This window comes from Volvox carteri (assembly GCF_000143455.1).
Source record: "Volvox carteri f. nagariensis unplaced genomic scaffold VOLCAscaffold_4, whole genome shotgun sequence".
Lineage (NCBI taxonomy): Eukaryota > Viridiplantae > Chlorophyta > Chlorophyceae > Chlamydomonadales > Volvocaceae > Volvox > Volvox carteri.
Window position 1 is genome coordinate 565,584 of NW_003307547.1, and position 19,235 is coordinate 584,818.

Genomic DNA, 19,235 nt, shown 5'->3' on the forward strand with positions numbered 1-19,235 from the left:
CCCTCGGCCCGCACACACCTCCCGCTTCCACACACCTCCCAAATCCGGTAGTGCGGGGTCCACCACGGGCAAAGTCAGACCCGCCTCCCACAACCGCCTCGCCATCAGCAAGTCGGCCACTGAGCCAATGCCACCACCGGCTGCCTCGCCGCCGCCGCCGCCGCCGCCGGCTGCCGCACTGCCGCCGCCGCCCCCGCCGGCGGTGCCAGCGGCTGCCGCCGCGGCCCCCCCCGCGGGATCCAAATTCGCCAGGGGTGCGTGTGCGTACCTGCACAGCGCAGCTCGCTCCGCCAGCCATAGCCCCGCACCCGCGCACCGGTACAGAGCGCGGCGAACCGCCCGCTGCTGCCATTGCAATGGGGGGTACCTGTGTGTGTGGGGTGGTGTACCGGATTTAGATTATTGTGTAGTGGGGAGGAGGTGGAGGCGGCTGTTTAGTGGGGAGGAGGTGGAAAAGTGAGGGTTTTAATGGACCTAACAGCGCAGTCGGATTGAAAGGAATGTAAAACGAGTTTGAACTTCTGATGCCCTGTCATACTGTACTGCACAATGTTCCGTACAGTACCGTACTGTACGGTAGTACACTCTACTGGTCCCTAGGACAGCGTCCAAAAAGAAGAAGAAGAAGAAGAAGAAGAAGAAACACAACAGCGGCGTGGTCGTTGCGGTGGTTGTGGTGGTCGTTGGGATTTGCTTATTGCCGTACCTGCTGTCATCCGCGTGGCAGGGCATGTCCAGGCAGGGGAAGTCGTGCAGCACTGTCATGTCCCGTTGCAGCCGAGCTGCAGGGAGAGGTCCCTGCACCACCACCACGGTGGGCAGCCGAACTGCCGACCTGGGTGGCGCGGGGGAGAGGGGGGGGAGGAGGAGGAGGAAGAGGGCGGAAAGGGAAGAGGGGGAAAAAGCCCTGAAAAAATGGAATGGGCTAAGAAAAGAAACGAAATGTGATTTGAGCGCGGATACTCACCCGCAGCAGCTCGCCGCGGGACAACCTCCTCCATGCAAAGATTGGCGGGGAGGGAGGTAGTCGTGCGGGATGGTGGTGAGTGTTCACTGTGTATGTATGTATGATGATGCCGCAAAAAGAACAATGCCATGCGCACACATATGTAGCGTACGGCTGGAAACGCTGTCAGGTTTATGGATGCGCCCCCTCTCAGTCACATTCGCACACAGACAGACAGACAGACAGGCAGACAGGCAGACAGGCAGGCAGACAGACAGACAGGCAGGCAGACAGACAGACAGACAGACAGACAGGCAGGCAGACAGACAGACATTGAGTCCTCAAAAGTCCCCTTCACATCGCCTCTTTTCCCATCCTCACGCGGGCTGTCGAAACGAGATATGTAGTACATCTTTGCTGCTTTTGCTGCTGCCGTACCTGTACGCCAGCAAGGCCCGCTGCAGCGCGCGGCTGGCGTCCAGTGCATCCCGCTCGTACGACACCTCCCACGTCAGCCGCTCCGGCTCCTGCGGGCCGCCCTCCTGGAAACATCCCCGCAACGACCGCCAGGGCGTTAACCGGACCAGGAGCGCAAAACGAATTTCAAGCACGAGAAAATGGGAAGGAAAAACAACTGCGACGCGCAAGCTAAGCACGCAAACTTAGATATCTCCCATCTTCAATTTATATTTTTATATAACCTTCCATTACGCAAAGCCGTCCTTAGGTGTTTTTGCACTGCCGTGGCGCCTAAATACATATACATTTCCCGATATACCCCACTCACATCCCGAACCCAGCACCTCCCCGCACCCCCACAGCCAGCCTCGCGACCGCACCTGCCCTCCCCGCCCCCACAACCCCCCACAACCCAGCCCCGCGCCTTACCTGCGCAGCCTGCGTCCGTGCCTCCCGCCACAGCCTCTCCAGCAGCACCCCCGACACCTCCTTCGCGGCGGCTGTCGAGGGCTGCATCACCACCACCACCCCCTTCTCCTGAGCGGGGAGAGTCATTGCAAACACACCACGACTCGACGTGTCCATACTGCAGTACAATATGACATGGCGAATGCCACACAGCGGCAGCGCCAGCGTACCGCCCTGGTGTCCTTGGTGTCCCGCCTCGGAGTAGTCTCTGTCCAGGTAGCCGACCTCCCCGCTAGTGCGCATCTGAAAAGAGGAACCACAGGAGGCAACAACAGCAGTAACAACAACAACAGCAGGAACAGGATAACTACGCGTGAGAAAGCTCAGTTACCACTCACCTAGGGCACCGCCCCGCCCCGCCCCCCCCCCCCGGGCCCCTGACCCCGCACCTTGAGATCCTGCAGCCTCCACAACCCCCCAATGGGTCTGTTCCGGGCCTCAGGCACCACACTGACCACACAGCCCAGCGCCAGTACGGCGGGAAGGGTCACCGGGAGCCGGTCCTCGTACACACCCCGGACGTGGCTGGCAGACAGGGCGGCGGCCAGGCGGGTGGCAGAGGAGCGGTACTGGTGCTCGGGGAGCGTCACCTGCGGGGAGTGGGTGGGGTGGAGCAGGTGGGGTTAGGGAGTGAGGGGTGGGGGGGCAAGAGGGAAAGTCAAGCAAGGAGTTGGAGGGGAGGGGGGATTATGTCCCGGGCCACGCCAAGGCCCCCAAACCTCCCCAAACCCCATAACATCACTTTATCATCACCGCCACTACCACTAAAAACACCACCGCCATCATCATCATCACCATCATCATCATCATCATCATTATCATTATCATTATCAGCAGCAGCAGCAGCAGCAGCACCACCACCACCACCACCAGCACCACCACCATCATCATCATCACCGCCCCACTCACCCTGTACAGGTACGCGGGTCTCCGGCCCCCGGGCAACGTCACCGAGTTCGCCCTCGTCACCTCCAACTGCAATTGCTGCAGTGAACCACCACCGCCACCACCTCCGGGGGCCGCTGCTGGTCCCGCCGCCGCCGCCGTCAGGCTGCCAGCCAGCTCCAGGGGCTCCCCCAACAGGGAGTCCACCAGGAAGCTGCGAGGAACCTGCAGCGACACCCAGTGCATCTTGCCGCCAGCCAGGAACCAGACTTTGAGCTGTCCCGGCGTCGAGGTCTCCGCCAAATGCAACACCTGCCAAGGCACCGCCGTCACCGCCGCCGCCTGGTTCGCCAGCAGCGACCGCATACTCAACGCATTATTACCGACACCGCCGGCGGCGGCGGCGGCGGCGGCGGCAGCAGCGGCGGCTCCCACCCGCCTTGCCGCCTCCGCCGCCTTCACTGCCTCCGCCTTCCTCCGCTTGTTCTCCAGCCGTACGGCCCTCCATCGCGGCTTCTGAGCGGCCACCCAGCCGGCGTAGTCCTTCGAAATGGACACAACGGGAGCAACCCCACCCCCACCAGCAGCAGTAGCTCCTGGGCCGCCGTCGGCTGCTGCTGCTGCCGCTGCCTGTTTTGTAGACCGGATTAGGAAGCGGGGGCACAGGAATAATCCTCAAAGAGTAGACATCATGATGATGATGAACAGAAGCATTAGCGGAACCCACCCGGGCCGCTCTTCCGCAGCCGCAGCCGCCACGCCACGGTTACTCACACGGTTACTCACACGGTTACTCACACGGTTCGCCGCGCCCGGTGAGTTCTCCTTCCCCGACCCCTCCCCGGCCTCGGACTCTATCGCCGCCGCCTGCAGACCCGCAACCGCTCCCCCTACTCCGCCTCCTCCTCCGTCGCCCTCCCCATCCTCATGCTGCTGCTGCTGCTGCTGCCGCCGCCGGCGACCACTGCCCACAGCCACACGCGCCCGAGCCACCACCTCCCGCGGGACATCGCTGCCGCCTCCGCCTGTGCCACCTCCGCCTCCGCCAGTGGCAGCGGCAGCAGCGCCTGTGAGGACCTTTCTGGCGGCGGCGGCGGCGGCGAGCCCGGGACCTCCAACAACCATATCCTCTAGGTCCCCGAAATCATCCAAAGCCGCGCCATCAGCCATGTCCTCGTCCTCCTCCTCCTGCTCGCCTCCAACCCCCGGTTCCTGGAGCTGGTGGTGTTGGGCCTTATTACTGTCCTTACTTGTGTTGTTGTTATTTTTGCGCATGCGGGTGAGCAGGTCGTCCAGCCGCAGCTGCTGGCACTTGTCGGTGCGCTCGCGAATCTGGGGAGACAGAGGACGCGGGCAGGGGGGCCGGAGTAATGAAGAAGACGGGGAGAGGAACGGAATGAATGGAAGGGGGCACAGGGAGGGAGAGGGCGGGAAAGAGAGAGAGAGGGAGAGAGAGAAAAGAGAGATCCGCAGGTTTGATCACCGTCTTCCATCCCCATCCGCCCGACAGACCCAACAGCCCAACAGTCACCCCAAAGTACACCCTCCCCACCCACACACACAGGTCGAGACACATCCCTGCAGTCGACCACAACCCAACCCTAGCCAGGCCAGCACCACGCCCCCCGTCCAGCCCATCCCGTCCCAATCGTCCTGACGCACCTTCTTGTGCAGCCAGTCCGGGTGCTTGACTCGCGGTACCGGATTGGGCAGCCCCTGGAGCGCTGCCGGGATGGTGATGATCTTCTGAATGGCACTGCCCAGCCGCTCCCGGTAGTAGTCCCAGTCCACGATGTCGCGCACGTCGGGGATGACGCTATGCGCACCGGCGCCTCCGGAAGGGAAGGAAAGGCGGTGAGTGCGGATTAGGACGGGGGATTGCGGATCAGGGTGAGATCGCAACTAATGTACGGCATGACGAAGCATGCGTAAGCATTGTCAACGCACTGCCGACGAAAGTCCAAAGTCCACAGTCCGCACCATGCTGCGCGATGAGGCTTGTTGGACAGGCGGCTGCGTTGGAGCACCGCGCGGACCAGGTGCGATGAGGTAAAATGGCGCCGCGTCATCCTGGTACGTGTCAGCGTCGGAATAACCCCCCTAGGTGCTGAGCCCATTTCCCCCCCCCCCCACACACACACGCACAGCCTCCAGGCAACGTACCTACGTCCCCGCCACACCATCTCCGCAGCCAAGCCCTCGCCACCGCCGGCTCCGCGGAGAATATGGACACCGGAATGGCCCTCTCGCTGGTGGGCTGGCTGGCTGGGTGCTTGGCGATGACGTAGGTACAGTTGAGGCCCTTGTCCTTGATGCGCTCGTCGCCCAGGAAGGCGGCCAGGCGGTTGGCGGTGCTGATGGCGCAGGACTTGCGGCCTGAGGAGGAGGAGGAGGAGGATAAGGTAATGGAGGTTAGACACGGGTAAGGGTACGGGGCGTAAGCCTCCCTAACCCCCCCGTCTCAGCCGCGCCCAACCCCTCCCCCACCCCTCAACTCCTCCACCAGCCACCCACCCTCATACTCCGCCAGCGCCTTCGTCATGGTGGTGGCCTCACTGATATGGTCCAGCAGCTCATCGTCATTGAGGTCCGCGCCCCGCGTGTCTAATAGATCCAGCCACCTGTTGGCCACTGCGGCCACCGCCGAATAGCACTCCTCCAGAGTGCCCCCGGACAGGAACTGCTCAAACACCTTTGAGGGCGAGAGGGGCGGGAATAGGTGATTGCATGTGTGTATTTGGAGAGGTCCAGGGACGGAGCGGGAATACGAAGTGGCTTCTGGGTAGTTTTGCGGAGGTCGGGGCTGGGGAGAGAAAATTAAGGTTGTGGTAATATCCCCTAACTGGGTGCCCGCCTTGCAACGCCCCCTCGACTCCTTTTTAGTGGCATTGAAACCCACGGCCTTCCTTCCCGCCCTTTTCCCCTCGGCCGTCAGGGCCCCCCGAAGCCTTGACAGCCCCGTCGTACATACCCACCTCTGCCTGGAACACCTTGATCAGCTTCAGCTCCCCCCTCCGCTTCACCTCGAACCCCTTCAGCTCCGCCAGCGTGCCGTCATGGTTGAACACGGCGTACCGCTTCTTGATGGACTTACCCTCCTCCTTGCTGGCAGGCAGGATCATGGCCTGGAACAGCCGGATTCCCGGGGGCCGCGGGGGTGAGGGGGGGGAAGAGGAAGGGGAGAAAGGCAAGGAGGAGAGGATATGTGGCGGGAAACGTCCAGAAGACCTGTTTGAGGGAAAAACCTGTTTAACTCCAGGCGGGAGGGAGCTCATTAGGAACCATATCGCCGGCCCAGCTGTTGACCAGGAAGCCGATGTTGACCAAGAGGGGGACACACGTGACCCTCACATCCATGCGCTCAGCCAGCCGGCTTGCCCACCAGGTACGGATATTGACGGTCAAGCTTAGGAAGACAGACAGACAGACAGATATGATCTACTCACCCTGTAAGGTCCGTCCACCTCGAACTCGATGCTCATTTCGTTGCTGGTGACGTAGCGGGGGGGCCCGGCCCGGGGAGGCTCCCCTGGAGCAGGTCGTACAAGTGTCTGGTACTGGTCGTTGGTGTTGTGCTGGGCCACCATGGCGTTCAGGACGCAGCACGGGTATGACAACTTGAATTCCTTGCCGTTCTGTGTACGGCATATGGCAAGACGGTATACGACACGTGGGTTGGCAGAGTAAAGTGGAGGGTGAGGGCGACAAAGACGCAGCACTGGACGACCGCGTGAACCACCGTTGACATAGGAAGGAAAAACCCAAGCCCTTTCCCATTCGTTGAACCCCCCGTTCATCTTCCCCTCCCTGCCTTTCACAATCGCCGCCTTCTCGTTCTCGTTGACCGCGATTGCGATCGCGAACCTCATTCTCCCAGCCGAACTCATTCTCCCACCCTCGCAGTTTCCTGCCCAACCCTCCCCAACCCACTCCACGTCGACCCCACCTTGTTTTTGAATTTGAAATTCTCCGGGAAGCTCCCCGGCAGTGCGCACCAGATGCCGTCCGTGTCCAGCTCCAATGTACGACCCAGCTGCAATACCAGCTTATTAGCGCGCTGAGGGCGTATGAGTGTGGGTTGGGGTCGGGGTCGGGGTGTGAGTCGGTGTGCATGTGAAGATAGACGCAAAAGTCTTTAAGTGTGACGCAGGAAGGGGGAAAGGCCGTGTGCGCGCGCGTTTTGGGGAAATTGAAGTGCTACTGTCCCGGGGGGAAATGATGATTCAATTACAGGTACGGCAACGGAGGTGTGTGGGAAGTTGGCCAACAACCGGACACACAAATGGGGGAAGAAGATGGTGTTGGTGTTGGCGATGATCGCGGAGGAGGTTATTACGGAAGGTGGAGAACCCGACCCGGGAGAAGGCACCATATGAATTTAAACCGGCGCATATCTCTCACCCCACCCAACTCAATCCAGCCCGACCATATCCCCCACGTAAGCCGCCCTGTACACATCATTTCCATGGCCCCAAGTCCCCCTGCACCAACCACCACATCTCCCCTATCCGCCCCCCTGCTGTTCCTGTTAACCAAAGTTCCCCCCCAATTGTCTTCGTATTACCTCAATGATGCGCGCGCCGGTGTACGTCACCACACCCGCCATTTCCATGCTGTACCATCGGGCCCCTTTGCGCATCACGTAACCGTAAAAGGAGTTGAGGATGCACTTGTGCGCGAGCTGCAAACTCTCATACAGGACGCACATGTCGGCAGCCTCCTGGATGCGGATGGGGTTACCGCCCGCCTTGGCCTCCTCCAATTTGCCCTTCCAAACCTGTATTGCGCATTAGGTGAGCGAGCCAAAACAGGCAACACCGCGGTGCGGCGCACGTCCGTGCCAGCACACGCGCGCGCCCGTATGAGGGGAGGCAGTAAAGGCGGAGGCGGGTGTCGTGTCATTGTCGACCGGAGCAGGGGAAGAGAGCGCTTGATGGGGAGAAGAATGAATGTTGAGGAGAGGGCGTAGTGTCCCCCAGATCTCCAGGACTCGCCACATCACGCACCTCCCCTCTCCCTGTGTCAGTCAAAAAGACATACACACACATAGACATAGACACCGGTGTAGCTCAAGTTGGAAGAGCACCGGGCTAGGTAATCGGCAAGTCTGGAGTTCAAATCCAAGAAACGGAATCTTGCTTAGGCGGAAAATGTGGGTTCGGATCCCACCCCAGATCTCTTGGGTGAATCAGGAACGGGGTATTGGATACTGGATACACGGAGTTCCTCCAGTGCGCTGAGCGGCTGGATTGGGAGGAGCTCACCATGAAGATCTATACACTGCCGCAGAGCAGTGGCGGAGGTATAGTTCTGCATAGGGCCTGAATCAAGCTGTACACCAGATGAACGAAGCAGGTGGCGGCAAGGATAGGGTGGCGATTGACACCGGTGTGAGTGCATTGGTAGGTCGCGCAGCTGTAGTGCATGCGCTCAGAGGAACGGACGTTGCTTGGCATCTGAGCTGGTGTGTATGTAGCTGGCTAGAGGGTTCGAACAGGTGACGGCGCCTTGGGAGAACGGTTAGGAGTCTGACCGATATAACGCCCCTCCAATGATGGCATGCTTCGGCGGTCGTTCCCGTTGGGGTATGCGGTTAGGTGCCCCTGGCCAGCGTCAGGCCCGGACCGGTATGTAACAGATACACACAAAGACATACAGACATACACAGTGCCCCTGGCCAGCGTCAGCCTCGATCGATATGCAACAGATACACACAAAGACATACAGACACAGACATACACACACGGGCTCCCCCCTCGGCCCCCTCCCCTCTTCCTCCTCACCTTGCCCAGCCCCTTGTACTCGTAGCGGCGGTCCCTGAAGGCGCGCACCGTGTCAATGTAGAACGAGTTCTCCCGCTGGCATATCCCCGCCACACGCTTCTCCGTGATCGGCTTGTCGAGAACTCGCTTATACACCTGAGTGGGTGGGGGAGTGGGTGGGGGAGTGGGGGAGTGGGCAGGTGGGTGGGGGAGTGGGGGAGTGGGCAGGATAGCCCACTCATAGGATGATATCAACTGCTGATGCCGCAGGAACAGGTGGTAGTAATACAATTGGTAGCGCAGCAGTGCGAAGGTGTCCGAAAGGTAGTTGGGATGACGCATCGCCATGCTAGCATACCCTCTTCCTCCCCCATCCCCTCCCCATACACACCTCCCAGCAATACACACCTCCTGCTCCCGGCTCAGTTCACAACACCATCCTCCTACCCCCGCCCACAACCCCACCCTACCTTCTGGCAGTACTTCTTCAGCCGGTCCTGCAGCATCTTGCGCTGCTCCTCGAGCGACAGCTCCCCCCACGTACGACTCTGAGGGGGACCACCGCCGCCGCCACCACCGTTGGCGGCGGCGGCAGCAATGGCCGCTCCCGCGGCGGGTGGGAAGGTCTCCGCCGCCAGCTGGGCCTTGATTTGCAGGTACTCCGAGCGGCTGGCGGCGTAGTGCTCCCCTCGCCACTCCCACTCCATTTGCCGAAGACACGTCTTGTTGGGCGCGTTGAAGTCGCACGCGGCGCAGTCCTCCTCCGTCACGATAGCCGACGGCTGCAGGCGGTTGGTGAGGATGATGTTTGGGTACATAGCCGCCACGTCCAGGTGGTAGATGAGGGGGTTCTCGACACTGGCGGGGGGGGGGAGGTTGAGGAGGGGGAGGTGAGCGGGTGGTTGCTGGGAGGAAGGGGTTTGGGTAGGGCATGTGGAGGATGTGGGCATGGGTCCACCGACCGACCCATGGGACATAGAGTTATCGGACCTGTATACTCACCCAGCTCCACCTTTGTGCACACACACATACATACGTGCATACATACATACATACATACATACATACATACATACATACATACATACATACATACACACATGCATACATACACGCACCGGTTGGGTTCGTCTCTCAGCGCCTCCAGCTTGGCAGCAATGTCAGCCCGTATTTTTTCGTAATTGATGCAGTCGTCGGAGCCACCCTTCCATTTCGCCTCGTGGCACAGAGCGTACGACAGGTCCTTATCCAGCTGGTCCAGGAGCATCTGAGGGTGGAAAAGGAGAAAGAGGTACGGCAGGTACGTGTCAGGCGAACCGGGGCCCGCTAGCCGCCGGGCACACCGCTGTGTGTGTGGTGGGGGGTTGAGCCGGGCCGGGAAAAACACGATGCAATAAGCAAACGGTCGTCTGCTGCTTTCCTCCTCAACAACAAAACTCTCAGGCACATTCTCACCCACCCACCGAACCTTCATCCCTCCCCAGCTCCCCACAACCCCTCCAAAACACACACACACACACCGGTCAGGTGACCCTGGCCAGTACCAGGCCCGGATGGATATGTAACAAGTGCACACCTGGTACGCCGCCGCGCTGCACTTAAACTTGAGTGGCAGGTCCGACCTGAACACTCCGCTCTCCAGCGCCTCCACCTTGCCCCCGATGTATGTCTCACTCTCCAGCAGATGGCCCCGGTATAAGGCCTCCTTGTCACCCACGTGCTTGTTAGGGCAGGCGATGTTGGCTCGGTAAGCCTGAGGGAGGGAGGCAAGGGAGAAGGGCGTGTGAAGGGGCCAGGAGAGGAGGGATCGATGGGGTAAGGCCCAGCCACTCACTGGCCACGGTTGGTCACTGGCGGCAGGAACCCAGAAGCCAAGAAGAGCGTCCCGAAACACAACCCGACCTCTGGCCCCACCCACCCACCCCTCAACACGCCTAGAGACCAGGTCCTAAAAGAAACCTCTTTTTCAGGTGCGAAAAGCTCTCTCCCTCGCATCCACAGCTTCCACCCCGCCCCACCCACCCTCACCCACACCCCGAAATCCGCCTCTTCTAGATCCCCTCAACCCTCTCACCTCCACCCCGCAAACCCCATGGCTACCCACCTTAAACCCCCTCAACTCTCCCCAGCCCCCGACTCACCTCCACCATCAGCAGCTGCTCGCACAAGGTGCCACTGCCCTTCCTCAGCACCTCATCGGGGGGCAGCGGGATGATGGTGGCCAGGGAGAAGATGAAGGGGTGCACGTACGTCATGTATAGATAGTAGGTGGACACGGCGTCGGATACGGAGTAGCTGGCCATGGCCTAGGGTTGGGAGGGAAGGGGGTCAGGAGGGAAGGGGGTCAGGAAGGGAGGGGGGAGGGAGGTGGAGGGAGGTGTGTGCTTTGAAGATGTGTGCATGGGGAAGTGAGGGGAAAGGTTCCGGAGGTTGAGGAGCAAAGTAGAGGAAGCGGGTTGGGGAAGTGGTGAGGAGGTTGGGGGGTGGGTGGGTAGGCAGTGAAGAGGTGGCAGTGCTCACCCACTTTTAAAAATCCCGCCAATCCCCCCCGGCCATGCATTTCCCGCGCCCCGTCGTCAACCTCGTCTAATAGTCCCTCCCCAAACAGTCCCCCTCACTTCACCAGGGTGAACCCCCGCCCGCAGCCCATCCGTCCGCTCTACCGCACCCCCCCACCCCCACCCTAATGCCCCTGAGCCATCATCTACCCCAGCAAGCCCGCCCCCCAAGACCCCCCAGACCCACCTGCGGTGTCTCCCTGGCTAGTCGTACCATGTCCTCGGGGGCAACCTCCACGGGGTCGTAGCCCAACTTGGCCTTAGTGACCGCCTGTGGGGGTGGGAGGTGGTTTGATTGGGAGGTGGTTTGGTTGGGAGGTGATTTGATTGGGAGGTGGCTTTTTTGGGATGTGGACTGCCGAAGAAGAGAGCGGTGGAAGAGGGCCGGCCTGGTAGAAGCAGGACGCCCCCACGCCTCACGTTCTCGTGTGTATGTGTCTGTGTATCTCTGTGTGTGTGAGGTACACATACACAGACACACATACATACATACGCGGAGCCATGGGCTGTAGTGGACTTCAGGGATCGAGCAATGCGACACGTCTGCCCTCCCCAAGCACACCACCTCCTCCCTCCTTCCCCCTTCCAACCGCTAACAAAAACCCGCCACAGTCCGCCACGTTACCCCCTCGCCCCCGCCCCTCACCTTGAGGCCCCTACTGCCCTGAGGCAGGTACGAGTCTCGATCCACCCAGTGCATGCAGTCCATGTGAACCGCGTGGCGGGAGAGACACTCCTTGCTGGCGCCAGGACCACCACCGCCGCCGCCACCCTGGGCGCCGCCGCGGCAGCGGAAGCCAATCATGGACTGCATGTCGAGCCCCAGTCGATCGCACCGCGCCTCGATGAAGGGAAAGTCGAAGAAATCGCCGTTGTAGGTGACGTAGATGGCGGGCTTTACGGAGCGCATGTGCTCGAAAAAGTGGACCAGCAGTGCGCGCTCGTCGGGCGCGTTGGTCACCTGGAACAATGGAACACCCCGGTGGGGGGGAAGTAAGGAAGGAGTGCCAAAGGAAAGGAAAGGAAAGGAAGGAGGAAGGAAACAAGACAACGCTGACAACGGATAAAACTCCAGAAACAACTCGTTTTCGGCAAATGGGAAGAGGGAGGATGGTTTGTAAGGATGCAGGTGTGCATGCAGATGCGTGGAGGAGGGGCGGTGGCAGCAGCGGCAGCAGCAGCCACCGCGGCTGCCAACACACCAAGGGCCGCAGCACTAGCTGTAGCAGTAGACCGCACCTTGAAGGGCCCCTCAAACTCCGGTTTGGGGGTGTACTCAAAGTCCGAGATGTCCGCGCCCACCACCTCACGGTTCACAATCAGGTAGCCCTGACGGTCCAGCATGTAGGATATCATGAACACCTGCACAGGAGGGAGGGGAGGGCGGCATGTCAAGTCACGTTGATAAGATAATAACAATAACAATAATAATAGTAATTATTATTATTACTACTAAGCGCAGCAGTTCTCCTACCTAGAGAATAACGTGAGGTTTTTGAAATTTTAACTCATTTCAAACTGTTTTTTATTTATATTTATCGGCCAGAAAACTAGCACAAAAAACCACTGAAATTAAGAAAAAAAAATAATATTATTATTATTATGATAATAAATAATAATAAAAACAACAAAGGGTCAGCTGCCGAGGTTAACTGTCAATTGACCGGAGGTTGTGGGCGCACAGGGGCGGCTCCCAACGCCCTCTCATAAACCCCCCTTTCGTACGGCAACTTGTCGTACAAGCCCACCTGGTCGTACTCCGCATTGGGGAATTGCAATGGCAATTTGGTGGTCTCAATGTCAAAGGCGCAAATCCGCGGCTCGGCGCGCTGCAGCAGATCGGCCCGTCGCTCCAGGGAGGTCACCCCCTCCCGGCACCGCACCGTGTACCAGTGACCCACACGCACGTCCGTGTCAATGGCGAAGCGCACGTGGTACGGTACGTCGTACTCGCGGAGCTCCAAAAAGGCCTCCCGAATGTCCTGATGGGAAGGCGCGCGTATGTGAACAAGTGTATGATGTATGGGACAGGGGGGTCATATCTTCAACCTGCGGCCGCTACCCGGCAGACCCAAATGTATGTACACGTCGACGTAAGGTTTGCCTGAGTAAGGTTTGTTTGGTCTCTTTCATGTCATGATGATATAGCAAGTTTGCAATAATATGACCTTGGCGGGAGAGCAGCTCCCCCCCGGGCCATTCCTCCGGCTCGCCGGCTCACAAGACAACCCCAGGGCCGCGCGCCTTCCAACCTGCCTACCAGACCACACCCCACCATCCTCATTCGGGTAATCTCCGCGCCATTCTACCGGTCTTATTTCCCCAACCCCTCCCCTAACCCCTTGCTCCCAGCCTGGCAGGGTTAGCACATAATGCCTCCCCAACTCCCTGCACAGCCGCGTTTGTCTTCCTCTCAAATCAATCCCCCTGTCCCACTCCACGTATCTCACCTTCATCTTGCCGGCCGCGGGGCCCCCACCCGCCGCCGCTGCTGCCCCGCCGTCCTGCTCCCCCATCCCACCTCCTCCCAGCCCCAGCCCTCCGAGGCCCTGCTGGCCCTGCAGCCCCTCCACGCTGTAGGCGCTGGTGGTGGCCGCCTTCTGGGCATTCGCAGCCACCAGCGGCGCCACCTCCTTCCGAACCTCCACCAGCTGCTGAACCGTAAAAGTGCTCACGCGCAGCAACCGCCGTTTCAAGCCGGAAAGGTGGTTTTTCTGCGTGTTGCGGTTCATTGCTGGTGTAAATGAACAGAAAGAACAGAAATCATCTCGCCATGCATTGCATTTCTGCGGTATGAGGGTCTAAATAAAAAGGTTTGCTAAGGCTTCAAGAACTCGTCGCCGTCCTCGTCCTCGTCATGGCTTTCTAGGACGATCATCGACAATCCTTCCTGAACCATCGCCGCCCACCACCACTACCAACATCAGCAACCCTCTAGGTGGGGCGGAGGACACTCCTGTGGACGGCAGCGTGTCTTAATAGGCGCTGTCTAACGAGGCCAGCAGGGGTGTTCCAGCAGGGGTTCAGGAACGCAGGACGGAAAGGAGGACGAGGGCACCGAAACCCAAAACCCACGGGCCCCCCCCCCAGCTTCATAACCCCACCAGGTCCAGGTCCTCCTTCTCCACCACGTCCACACTCCGAACTGCCCCCTCGCACTTGCGACGGAGGTAGTTCTCAGCCTCCATCTCACGACCATCCTGCAGCGGGTCAAAAAACGAGCGGGGTGCGTGAGGGCTGGGGAAAGGCTCCACTGGGAGGGGTGCGGGGCCTGAACCGTCGGAAACACGTACGAGACGCGGCCCCTTCCCCCTCCCCTCCCCTCGATTCCCCGTCCCTTCAGCTTTCCCCCTCCCTGTAGTACTGGCACTGGTGTAAGATCCTCACCTGCACCCCGATGTAAAAGTATGGTGGGAAGGCCAGTCGTGCCTTGAACATGGCACCGTCCTGAGGGGGAAGGGGAGGCGGCGGCGACAGGAGAGAGTGGGGGGGGAGGAGGAGTGGGGAGAGGGGAGAACTACGTGCGAAAATCGTACACGTTTCAGTGAGGACCGAGGGCAATTGGGGAAGCCATAATGTCGGTAACCGGATTGTGACCCGGATTGTGATGGTCGGGCAGCAATAGGAGCTTCTTCACGACTACCAATAATCACCCCCTCATATACCTCATTACCCCTCATACCCGGCTCTACGTCGACAACCCCCTTCTTTATCCCCCCCGGCCGGCAGGTACCGCCGCCTTGCTTGTACCTGGCACATGAAATAGCAGTCCACGGACGCCACCACACGCCCGGAGTCCTTATCGGACATGTGGGACTGCATCGCATCACACCACCACCGGGACGTGGAGACATACAGAGAAAGAGGTTGGGAGTTATAATTGCAAAAAAATAAAACAAAAAATGAGCAGCCAGCGTTCGAGTTATCAGCTGCCGAAGTTCAGGAGGGATGAAAGGAAGTAGGGAGGGCGGGGTATGAGTGCACGTCTTTTTTCTCCGTTAAAGTGCGGGGGCCGAGCGCAAAAGAGGTCAGCGAAGGAAGGGCGCACAGGGCAGAGAAGGCAACTAGGAAGGGAAAAAGTGCGGAGCTCCCATAACGGATCATGAATAAGGAGGATATCTGTAGACACGTAGCTATATAGCTCACCGACTGGATATTCATGAGCCATCCCAGTCGGTCATCGCCGGTGGTGAAGAGAGGGAAGCCCAGCTGCTCGTCCAGTACGTCCTCGGCACGCACTTGTGCCAGCTGCGGGACGGGGCCGGTCACAAGGGGTTCAAAAAGCGAGGGGCCAGATAGGGTGGACAGACGGTGGGTTATAATAATTGTCCCGCACTACCTTGTGGCTGTTATCCTCTCCAGCCCCACCCTCGCGCGGCATGTAATTGAGGTTTGCATTGAGCGGGCGCCGGCCTCGGGCCCCGCCGCGACCGCGTCCTCGACCACCATAAGAACCACCTCCAGATGGTTCGTTGGCATCGAACGCCTGAAGCGAACTGATGCGGCCCCTGCCGCGCCCGTATCCGCTCATCGCTGACGGTTTACAGCCGACAGCTAAGAGGATGCATGAAGAGCCGATCTGTCGTTAGGATTGGATAGAGGCCTAGTTTGGCAACTTGTGCGTTGCCAAGTGGTATATGAGCTGTCGTCTCGTCGCAATTGAAGCCCTTGTGACTTGAATTCAGTGTGCGGAACAGTACAGTAAGACTTACATGCAAACGTTACAGATTTCCAAGAAAACTATGCGGTTTTGGAGTGGCTGGTTTTCTACTTAGGATCCATAAGGAGGCAGAACCCGCTTCCCGCTCTGGTTCTGGAGCGCTTAACGGAATCCGAGGTCCAAGCCCCACGTGGACACACATAATATCTCACATAGATGTCTTGAAAACGCATATCCTGCTACGTTTCCTTTCAGACGCAACGTCTAACTTCTGGAACACACTGATCGAGACTGATACCGGTATTAAGCTTTTCTTGTCCGGAGCCCGAGTTCGTTAGCCCGTCTATATAATTAATTGCCAGAAAGGGCCTTCATAATTGCCTTCTTTGCTAACCTATGGCGATGCTGTTTGGTCATCGGCTTCGGTAAGAGATAGAGAGTTCCGGCGCCTGCTTTCGGACGGCCTCAAAGCCTGAAGGCCCGTAGCTAACGATAAAATTGCCTGGTACCCTTTATGGTTCGTTGTGTAGTGTTCCAACAAGGCAGGCGAGCAGCAGAACCCGGTTATTAACCGTTTGCGGTGTTGGAAGGAAGTTTTATCCTGTTGTGCGAGCATTCCAACTTTCGGACGATCATAAGAGGATCGATAGCCAGCGGTGAGCTGCTGCTTTGCGTCGATGGGAGCTGCGGTTGCGTCGTGCCACGTGTATCGAATACGTCCGCTTGGCTGCAGGGATTTCGACGTTGCTCTATCTTCTACAGCGCCTTCATGGCAGCGCGTGCTGGGAGTTGCCGCAGCCGGAATTTTCGCCTGGTCGATTACATTGCCAGCTTTGGCTGGCGTAGATGCTCCTGACACGACTATCATTGGCCCAAGCGCCGACACCCTGCTTGGTGCTGGGCCTGACTTTTCCTTCACAACACTGTTGATATTTACGCTCCTAGGCTACTGGCTCGTAAAGGCTTTGACTTACCTTGGCCAAAACACGGTGAGCTGCGCGATGCACGGGGCCCTACATACTCTGCGCCCCAGCGGGTGTTCATCCGACAGCTTCAAGAGTGGATTTACTTGCCTAATGCCCTCCCTGATGTCCCTTCCCTACATGAGCGAATGAATGGATGAATTAACGAACCTGGACCGTTCTCCCCCTCGTCGTCGTTGTCCGACATATTTCGCCCCGTCACACCTCCTGCTCTTCTCCGGCGTCCCTGTCCTATCCTGTCCTGCCGTGGCGCAGCCTGATGGCTCGGATGGCTCTCAGGACGACAAGCACGAGCAGCGCCCCGGCAGTGGGGGCGGCGCCAACGACTCGTTAACGGATATCGGACACGCCCACATTCGCTCCTACGTGGACCCCTCTCAACCGGGTCGCGGGGGCGAGTCGGGGGCGAAGGAGCTGCGGAATGCCAGTCTGGCACGCAGCGCTGCGTACCGAGTGACAGCGACGCTGAAGTGGGTCAGGATGACGGTGATGTGGGCGATGATAGTGCGGGAGGGTGAGAGGGTGGGGCCGTGTGCAAGGGAAGGCTGGGAGGTTGCGGGACCGGTCTGTGGTTGGGGAACGTTATACTGATGGATGTGGGCCATGTTTGTTCGGGTCGAATAACGAGTTGTAACACAGCGGGATGGAGGTGTAGGCCCGGATTCAGGTGGAACATGGTCAAGGCGAATTACGGTCAAAGCTGCGCACTCAGTCAAGCGCTTGTGCAATTCTTTTGGGTCAGGGCTTCACGACAGACTTGGCTCGTGGGAAGCTAAGACGAGAGCGCCACTCGGTTGGCAACGTCCGCCGATGTCCGGAGACAGATTGCTGCTGCTACCTAGGGTATTGCATGAGGGGTCACAATGATGCTGAAACTTACACCTGAAGTATGCGAGGCACCTCCAGGGCATCCACACCTGCATAATTGCGCCGCCGCATCTGCTGCACGCGGCTGATGCTGTTGATGGATTCACTGGTCAGGCCGTCTGATGCTTCCGATGCGGTCACTGGTGGTCACCGACCGGCGGTGGCCAGTTAACTCTTGCGGGGCCCCTTGTGCGCTCCTTCGCAGGGAGAGCCAGCCCCGGATTCACGCGCTGGTGGAGGAGCTGACGGCCCAACAGACCCAGTGGCCGCTAAGGCCACCTCGCAACGCCGAAGTGGACTTCGTGGCGGCTCTGGTGTACAGCAGGGTGGTGCAGGAGCGCTCAAACAAGGTAAGAGTGAGAATGTGGGTGGACGGCCTTGGGGTAAAGCTGAGGTGGGGGGGAGTTCAAGTTTGGAAAAGGGAAGTGTGTGGGGAAGGAGGCAAGAGACACTGCATAACACACGAGTGGGAAAGGGAGCAAAGCTAGGTAGGTAGTCGCAGGGGAAAACTTTTTTTGTTTCTGTAAGCGGTAGGCGAGTTGAGATTGCGACCCGGACTTGCTGTCAAACCCCAGATGTGTCCTGATCCGCGCTGAATCAATTACACTGATCTAGTTCGTCACGTGCACCTTCCTCTGTGCCAATTCTTTTTCGTAATTGACCCGTGGGTCATTACTTTCCGATGTTCGTCGATGTTGTTTCTATATACACGGAGGGTACATGGGCGCTGTCTTCCGTCGCCAACTCGCCGCCTCATGACTGACCCATGGGTCGATTTGGCTGCTACCACAGGGTCCCGAATACGTGTTAGGACCTCGGGAGCTGGCTGCTCTGGAGACCCGGCTTCTGGAGGAGGTGGCGGAAAAGGTGGCCGCGGACCAAGTGGCGGATTTTGTTAAGATGGCGGCTAAGGGGACGTTGCATCCCAAAAGGCCCGGCAGCGACGGCGCTGACCACCACCCGCACTCCCACGCCCATTGAGGGAACGCACGTGTGTGCCCTTGTCGATGCATACGGTGGGGCGGGGCGCGGCGGGGCCTGGCGATGACGGTTGGCAGTGTGGGCGCTGCACGACAACATGCCGCTATAGGACGTGTAACCTGTAATAGAGTTGAGCTGGGATGGGGTGCGCTGGCAGCTGTCACTGTACGACAGTATATTTTGCGGGTTTCAAATCTAGGTTTCGATAGGGTAGGTTTATTCCGCAAAAGGTTGGTTCTCGTTCTCGTGCTGTTGTTGTTGGCATAAATGTTTTTGTTTTGGGCAGGTTTACCTTGCTTGGTAAGATAACCTGTCTAATAGATGCAACCTTCCATTGCATCGGTAAGGGGCATCAGTAAGATTCATTCTCCATTCCATGTTTTCCCGTGTTTCCTGGAGATGTGATGCGCTTTGTTGTACACACAACGGAAATGGCTTGCCTCCAGGCGTTGTTATCTTACCAGGAGATACTAACCGGTGGATTCGTCATTGTTATATGTCGTCGTCACCTCAACATCCTGACTTGCGTTTGGCACTTGATGGCAGCGGACGTAGCAGGTACCCACCGGCAAAGCCAGGCGGGGCGCTGCCTTGCTCTCGGGAGCAGTCCGCGAGTGCAAAGCTTGAAACCAGGATAGAAGGGCGAAGGGGAGGGGTGCTGGCACC

At 59.0% G+C, this 19,235-nt stretch overlaps 2 protein-coding genes across 2 annotated transcripts in view; one reads left to right on the forward strand and one right to left on the reverse strand.

Annotated features, from left to right (window-relative positions):
* The window catches only part of VOLCADRAFT_116136 (uncharacterized protein), a gene marked incomplete at both ends in the record, with an annotated part of 21,623 nt that extends 6,066 nt beyond the window's left edge, over nucleotides 1-15,557 (reverse strand). The window contains 33 exons of the mRNA XM_002946837.1: nucleotides 36-367; nucleotides 707-835; nucleotides 1,385-1,488; nucleotides 1,835-2,116; nucleotides 2,263-2,463; nucleotides 2,783-3,388; nucleotides 3,533-4,090; nucleotides 4,421-4,590; nucleotides 4,922-5,134; nucleotides 5,273-5,450; nucleotides 5,734-5,883; nucleotides 6,205-6,393; nucleotides 6,705-6,815; nucleotides 7,323-7,535; nucleotides 7,765-7,775; nucleotides 8,023-8,089; nucleotides 8,542-8,676; nucleotides 8,991-9,378; nucleotides 9,639-9,787; nucleotides 10,097-10,273; nucleotides 10,662-10,826; nucleotides 11,266-11,349; nucleotides 11,725-11,818; nucleotides 11,915-12,039; nucleotides 12,318-12,440; nucleotides 12,827-12,907; nucleotides 12,962-13,060; nucleotides 13,529-13,792; nucleotides 14,183-14,278; nucleotides 14,466-14,525; nucleotides 14,829-14,894; nucleotides 15,225-15,326; nucleotides 15,447-15,557. Coding sequence (XP_002946883.1) covers nucleotides 36-367; nucleotides 707-835; nucleotides 1,385-1,488; nucleotides 1,835-2,116; nucleotides 2,263-2,463; nucleotides 2,783-3,388; nucleotides 3,533-4,090; nucleotides 4,421-4,590; nucleotides 4,922-5,134; nucleotides 5,273-5,450; nucleotides 5,734-5,883; nucleotides 6,205-6,393; nucleotides 6,705-6,815; nucleotides 7,323-7,535; nucleotides 7,765-7,775; nucleotides 8,023-8,089; nucleotides 8,542-8,676; nucleotides 8,991-9,378; nucleotides 9,639-9,787; nucleotides 10,097-10,273; nucleotides 10,662-10,826; nucleotides 11,266-11,349; nucleotides 11,725-11,818; nucleotides 11,915-12,039; nucleotides 12,318-12,440; nucleotides 12,827-12,907; nucleotides 12,962-13,060; nucleotides 13,529-13,792; nucleotides 14,183-14,278; nucleotides 14,466-14,525; nucleotides 14,829-14,894; nucleotides 15,225-15,326; nucleotides 15,447-15,557 — 5,833 coding nt within the window. The remainder of the gene's footprint in view (nucleotides 1-35; nucleotides 368-706; nucleotides 836-1,384; nucleotides 1,489-1,834; nucleotides 2,117-2,262; nucleotides 2,464-2,782; nucleotides 3,389-3,532; nucleotides 4,091-4,420; nucleotides 4,591-4,921; nucleotides 5,135-5,272; nucleotides 5,451-5,733; nucleotides 5,884-6,204; nucleotides 6,394-6,704; nucleotides 6,816-7,322; nucleotides 7,536-7,764; nucleotides 7,776-8,022; nucleotides 8,090-8,541; nucleotides 8,677-8,990; nucleotides 9,379-9,638; nucleotides 9,788-10,096; nucleotides 10,274-10,661; nucleotides 10,827-11,265; nucleotides 11,350-11,724; nucleotides 11,819-11,914; nucleotides 12,040-12,317; nucleotides 12,441-12,826; nucleotides 12,908-12,961; nucleotides 13,061-13,528; nucleotides 13,793-14,182; nucleotides 14,279-14,465; nucleotides 14,526-14,828; nucleotides 14,895-15,224; nucleotides 15,327-15,446) is intronic.
* A 466-nt stretch (nucleotides 15,558-16,023) lies between these two features.
* VOLCADRAFT_120348 (uncharacterized protein) lies at nucleotides 16,024-18,569 on the forward strand (the record flags this gene model as incomplete). Its single annotated transcript, XM_002946661.1, has 6 exons — nucleotides 16,024-16,163; nucleotides 16,269-16,394; nucleotides 16,472-16,727; nucleotides 16,977-17,191; nucleotides 17,794-17,938; nucleotides 18,381-18,569. Exons 1-6 carry the CDS (start codon nucleotides 16,135-16,137, stop codon nucleotides 18,567-18,569), a joined length of 960 nt encoding a protein of 319 aa, XP_002946707.1. The 5' UTR covers nucleotides 16,024-16,134.
* Between the last annotated feature and the right edge of the window lie 666 nt (nucleotides 18,570-19,235).